Source organism: Panicum virgatum, chromosome 8N (assembly GCF_016808335.1).
Source record: "Panicum virgatum strain AP13 chromosome 8N, P.virgatum_v5, whole genome shotgun sequence".
Taxonomy (NCBI): domain Eukaryota; kingdom Viridiplantae; phylum Streptophyta; class Magnoliopsida; order Poales; family Poaceae; genus Panicum; species Panicum virgatum.
The window spans coordinates 48,206,283-48,212,770 of NC_053152.1; the positions used below are offsets into that span (position 1 = coordinate 48,206,283).

General features: G+C 53.1%; 1 protein-coding gene across 1 annotated transcript; it reads left to right on the forward strand.

Annotated features, from left to right (window-relative positions):
• Nucleotides 1-3,013: 3,013 nt before the first annotated feature.
• Nucleotides 3,014-6,054, forward strand: LOC120686358. Its single transcript, XM_039968560.1, has 2 exons — nt 3,014-3,586; nt 5,354-6,054. The coding sequence occupies exons 1-2, from the start codon at nt 3,170-3,172 to the stop codon at nt 5,441-5,443; spliced, it is 507 nt and encodes a 168-aa protein (XP_039824494.1). The 5' UTR covers nt 3,014-3,169; the 3' UTR covers nt 5,444-6,054.
• The last annotated feature ends 434 nt before the right edge of the window (nt 6,055-6,488 follow it).

Here is a 6,488-nt window from a genome sequence, read left to right on the forward strand (position 1 = left end):
GGTGCACGGTGAGTCGGTGACTGACGTCGCTGTGATGAAGCTTCAGATCACGGAGGAGCAAGGCCTCGATGTCGTGCGCCCTAGCTCCCCGCGGCAGGTGCATGGCCCAAGAAACCTGCGTGCACTCCTCCCAGTCGCAAGCATCTCGCTCGAAGTCGAAGGAGTTGGGCAGGGCACAAAGACCGTTTTCTCCTCCGGCCGGGTGTTGGGGTCCCCCAGCACCATCGGCACCACCCCTAGGCGGAGCGGAGGCGGAGGTGGCGACGGCGGCGGAAGTGGTGGTGTAGTTGGCGGCGGAGGCGGCGGTCGAGGCTTGGCTGAGGACGACGGGCGGGGCTACCGACGTGACGGTTCCTAGAGCGGGCAGAGGGGCAGTCCTTCTTGTGGTCGGAGCGGTGGCAGACGAAGCACCGGACAGGGTGTCTGCAGCTGGCAGCTCGGTGGTCTCTAGCCAGGCAAATGATGCAACGGCCCGCCGCCGCTCTATTGAAGGCTTCAAGCGCGCTGGTTGTTGGGCGCCATGAAGCTCGCCTTGAAGAAGGGTCATGTCGGTCATCGCATCGGAGCGGCGCGGGCGGTGCGCGTTTTAGAGTACGTCTTCCACGACCTCTCGCTGCAGTCCAGCTAGGCTCAGCCCCAGCCCGCGCACCATCTCGTCACAAGTTGCACTGTCCACTCCACCCGAGTGAATGCTTTGCAGTGGCAGAGGGCGACGTGGTGGAGTTGAGGTCGACGTGGAGGAGCGGTGAGGGTCAGCGGGTGGGCAGCTCGGCAGAGTAAATGTCCTGGCTGCCGGACATTCGGGCGCATGGACTCTGCCACGGCGGACAGCCTCCGCGTAGGACACAGGCGAGGCTGGCCTTGAAGAACCCGGATCCGGCCAGGTTGGTCTCAGATCCGACGCTGCCGCGTCTGGATCTGGGGTGGCAGGCACCCAATCAACCTTGTCGGGGCACAGGCGACCATGGCGGGGTGCGCGGCGGCGGGGAGTCGAGGAAGAAGCTTTCCCAGGCGCTGCGGGATGTGGGGTTACATGCTTGGGTGCGGTGTGCCTAGGCGATGGGGGACTGGCGGCGCCGAAACGTGGTCTGGTTGGGGTCCGCCAGCCGGCAGTGGCGGAACGGTGATGGGGGCGGTGGGCGTGGGTCGGGAGGCATGGCTTTCGCTCTCTCGAGCCTCATATGATGTCTGAAAGCGGACTGGAACATCCCCAAGAGTGGGGTCGGTGGGCACATGGTGCTGAGAGTGTTCAGAAAGAGAAAAGAAGGCCCGCTCTCAGCACCACGCACAGACGCCAACGGCGTCTTCAGTTAAGCTCGCCATCTTCATGTTCATCGTGTGGAGGTGAGGGGACGATCCTGGCAGTTGATGAAGGGGCCGGCTGACATGCCTTCGGATTAAACACAGAAGGCTGAACTTCGCCCATGACGATGTCAGATCTGCTTGAGAAAGGGACGAGGTTGTACTGGCACTAATTACACCAGCAGCGGTTAAGCTAGAAGATCTCCAATAACCCCGCCGAACTTGGGCTCTCCATTTGCCAGGGAGATGAGGAGGCGCAGGCCCAGATCGCCGGCGGCCAGAGGCAACGTAGTAGACTGCACTTGGAAATAGGCAAAGAGTCCTCCGGATCACCGCGTGCCGCCCGCCAGTTTAACTGGAAACAAGGCGTGCTGTACTCGAAGAGGTCGAGGATGTGTCTTTCAGGTTTCGTGATGGATATCTGGAAATTTTGTTAACAGAGAAGAGCTCGCTTGGGAGCTTCTCAGAAGGCACTTTCAGCGCGCCTATCTGTGGTAGCAAAAATATATGGTCTTCTCAGACCAGGCCATCCGGGTTAGGGTGGTATTACGCAGCCATCTTCACCTCCCAATGCTGGTTTTGATGGTGCCCGCACCCAGGCGAACTCATGGTCGACCGACCAACATAGTGGGGCTCCACACCCACGTGATTCTTTTATCCTCCCGGCCAACTCTCTCTCTCTCTTGCTTTCCCCTCTTCTCTCTTCTCTTTTTCTTCTGCAGATCTGACTCTAGGGGAGCTCCGCCCCTAGGGATGAGCGGTGCGGTGGTGGGCTCGCGACGGCAGACTCCTCGAGGGCGAGCTCCGCGAGCGGCGGTGGCGGAGCGGACGAAGGCAGCACAGCGGCGGGCTTCTGGGATGGGGGTGGGGCCGGCGGGGAGCTCCGCTTGCGACGCTGGGGCGGCGGCGGGACGAGGCGGAGGCGGGGCGGCAAGGTGGCGGCGGCGGAGCGGCGTGGCTGGGAGGTTGGCGACGGCGGCGCAGTTTTTTATCCTTTTTTCTTTTTTGGATGCAAAAAGTTTTTCAAATTTTTTTTCTCATTTTTTATTTTGATGGAAAAGTTTCACATACTTTTTTTTTACCTGAATTTTTCTTGGGTTTGGATGCAAAAGTTGTTTCTTCAAAAAAAAAATCTCCTTTTTAGATTTTTTTGGAATTTTTTATCAGAAAACCACAAAAAGTTTACTAGAAAAGAAAAAACAAACCGTGAGAAGATCGACCCTATGGAGGGCTCGCTATGTTAGTAAATAAAGGGTCGCCCTCGTTGCCTCTTACAAGTCCGGCTCAATAGATAGGAGAAAAACTGAACAAAGACATTGCAGAGGGGTCACCATAACAAAATCGACTTATTTTGTATATAAATTTTATTTTCCTTATTTATTAATATATATCCAGTAGGAGCTAGGCAGCGAGCCTCCTCTTTTTCTTTCAAAAAAAAATAAATCTAAGTGACATATAGGAACATTCCTAGTCACTGGTTACTCCATGATTGGCCAACTGCACGTGGTCAAAGATAGCGACCATTCTTGATTTGTGTGCCTCCTGTCCTGGCCAGAGAGTCAAACTATGAGTAGAAAAGGTCATCTTTCTATGTTTGCTTTTTCTGAATCAAAATTTACGTGTCAGTGGGTTCATGCATATTTGAAAGCGAAAAGGTCATCTTTTTATTCTTTATAAAGACAGCGAGCAGTGGGAGTCTTTGTTTGTTCTGTTGCATTGGGGAGGAGGCAGCTGCCGGGTCAGTTCCTTCTTGCGAAGACGAGTAGACATCTTACTCCATCCATGTAAGTTGCTCCGATCCCCAGCAAAAGGAAGACGCTACCAGCAAGTTCTGCGTTCTTGTAGAGCATTGCATTGTTCATCAGAGATGGCCGATCCGGTAGCCAGCGTGGAGACGATCGTGAGGATCGCACTGGCGATCAGCGAGGCCGTCGGCATTGCGCAGAGGAACATCGACCAGTGCAAGGACGTCCAGACTCAGGTGAGCATAGCCAAGGACAGCCTGCTGGTCCTGCAGAAGAAGGGGCTCATGGAGAAGGGCTCCGCGGTGGGCCGCGCGCTGGGCAACCTGAAGAAGACGCTCAGGCGCGCCCTCGAGCGCGTCAGGGCCTGCCAGGAGGACCAGAGCTTCGTGCAGCGCGTCCTCAAGGCGGAGGACATGTCCAACCAGCTGCGCCAGGTCATGCAGGACGTCCTGCAGGAACTGGCCATGGCGACCTTCGCCATCAACGCCCACATGGCGCCCGACGCTCATCATCACCATGGCCAGCGGCAGCTTGATCAGGTCCCATTCCTAGCTTAATCACCTGCATATGCACCTGCCGTATGACAAGTAGTAGTCCCTAAAATTAACATGTCTTCTGTTATCATTCACCCTTCACTTCGATCGAAAGGAGCAATGGTGGTTTCAGTTGTCTGTAAATTATACTTCCTGATAGAGTACTAGTAGTACTGAAAGGAATCGGGTGCTCTAGTCTAAGAGGGGGAGGGGGTGAATTAGGCTCTAATAAAAACTTAGACCTATGGCTCCAACTAGTTTGCACAAAATTTAAACTAAAACATGCTATCTAGATGTGCAACTAGGTTGTTCTAGTGTGAAACCACTATCCCAAAAGAGTTTAGCAACCTATAGCCTTTTCCTATCAAGAAACTATTCTATGAAAGTAAAGGCATACAAATTGCTAGTATGAAATACGGAAGCTTAAAGAGCGGGATAGGAGATAGCAAACTCTTGACGCGTGTGTTTATCCCGTGGTTCGATTAGTCACAAAGGCACACCTACATCCACGTTGTTGTAGCACTCACTAAGAGTATTGCTACTCGACCACCAAGTCTCTTCCGTGAACACAATCACGGTCACCTTGGCCCCGGATTCCACTAAGGAGCTTCTCCACAAAGGATGGGGGTCTCCACGTCCCCCGCACAAAGTGTCGTCGCCGCTCCACACCAAGTCGGAGGGTCAATGACGTTGCTGGTGAGCTTCACGCTCCAAGGTGCCGGCGCACCAAGCTCTTGTTTTAGTTCACTAGAGAACCACAGCACAAAGGCTCAAGGCCTTGCAATCACACTCACTAAGAGCTAATCTAGCACTCACACTTTACAAAGCTAGTGCTATAAGCTAAGGATATGATCTATGAGCTCTTGTATGGCTTGGAGATGTTCTTGGATGTGTATGAGGTGTCTTGGGACTCCAGCAAGCTTCAAATGGCCGGGGTGAGGCGTATATATAGGCCACCAAGTCTTGTAGCCGTTGCTCCAACGGTCAGCTGAAAATCTGCGTATCATCGGAAGAATCGATGCCTCTGGCAGGGGTAGCGTCGGTTCTTCCGGTCACTCATAAACCGAAGTAGCCGTTGAAGTCCTGACAGCTGATGCAGTGACCACCGGTTGAACCGATGCTTTGTTCCGATGCATCACCGGTTCATTCGGTGCTTAAGAATCTTCTCCTGACAGCTGACGTCATTACACCGATGGTATGCACCGATGCTTCACCGGTTCAACCGGTGCTGAAGAATCTTCTTCTGGGGTCTTGACATCGTCTCTGGAACATAGGACGCCCAATGCACCGATGCCCCCTTTTTGACCCGACGGTTCAACCGGTGCCTATAGGCAGTCTTGGCTTCGATTCCCTTCTGCACCAAACTTCATAGCGCCGGTTCTTCCGACAAGCGTCGGATGCACTGATGCCCTTGGCGTCGGTTCTTCCGGTGCTCCTGATCCGAACAGCTTTCAGGGCGTTGCCCTGAGACCTGCGAGGGGCGGCTCCCCCTCGACCCCTGTCCGCAAATCGGGTAGCGGAACCCCCGTAGGGGCGGCCCTTCGGGCCTCACTTTGCCTATATTTTCTTTCTCTTTGTCATCACTTGAACCTAAAAACCTGAGAATGGTCATCTTAACAATCATATTAGTCCAAGTGTTGTGTTATCATTCGATCACCAAAATCACTTGAAAATGGCATAAATGGTGCCATATTCCTTACAAGTACACATATAATGCTCGTCTTCTTGCTATGTTTATGCTCCTATACATAAACCTATCTTGTGCATGTTCAGCTTCAGCAACGGAGGGGCATGAGACGCCAGCACACCCGAAGCGGGGCGAGCATGAACGTGAGCAGGGCATCAGATGCCCAAGACGCCTGAAGAACACCGGAGGTCAATAACGCCTGAACATCGACGGACCACGGATTCTGAACATCGGAGGACCAAGACACCTGAACATCGACGGACAACGGATTCTGAACATCGGAGGACTGAGATGCCTGAACTTCGGAGGAACAAGACACCTGAACATCGACGGACAACGGATTCGGAACATCGGAGGAACAAGACACTTGAACATCGGACGCCCAATGCACGTCAGCATCGCCGGCCCACGGATCCTGAACATCGTAGGACCAAGACGCCCGAACATCGTCGGCCCACATGTCCTGAACATCGGAGGCCCAAGACACCCGAACGCCGAAGGCCCGACACACCTAAACATCAAAGGCCCGACACACGCGAACATCGGAAGCCCGTCACATCTGAGCATGGAAGGGCCGGAATGCATGAACATCGGAGGCCCGATACCCGTGAACATCAAAGGCCCGAGACACCTGCACATGAGAGGCCCAAAATGAGAGTCAAACAGAGGGCCAAGACACCTGCACATTAGGCCGGAAATGGCCAATAGGTGGACAAATCTGAGTGATTTTCTTGTTGCTTTTCATTCACCTTTTATTATATGTTGTATCTTTCTATTATTTATCAAAACTGAGTGATTTTTGTGATGTTTTCACTCACTTTTTATTATGTGATGTATCTTGCCACGTGATATCAGCACTATTCTTTTTCTAAAAGAACTCATACCAAGGGCTTTCGCTACATAAAAAGCAAGCATTATGTGACGGCTCTAGTATGGTAGCTACGATAACGATGATCCAAGTAACAGGTTCACAACGACGACAGCTTGTCGACGTCCAGTTCTCCGGGGAGCCGGCCAAAGTGTCTAGCCTATTACAAGTTTCATGATCTTCTTCTTACTCAAGAAACGAATATATTGCTAACAGCACAGAGGAGACATGCGATTACAGCTCGGAGCAATGGATCACGAGTGCCAGTCTGGGCCGAAGACTTGTGGATTGGGCTTGATAGTGCGACGCGGTCGATTGGCGGCCCGGTTAGCCTTTGTAGTCGAAGGAGACAC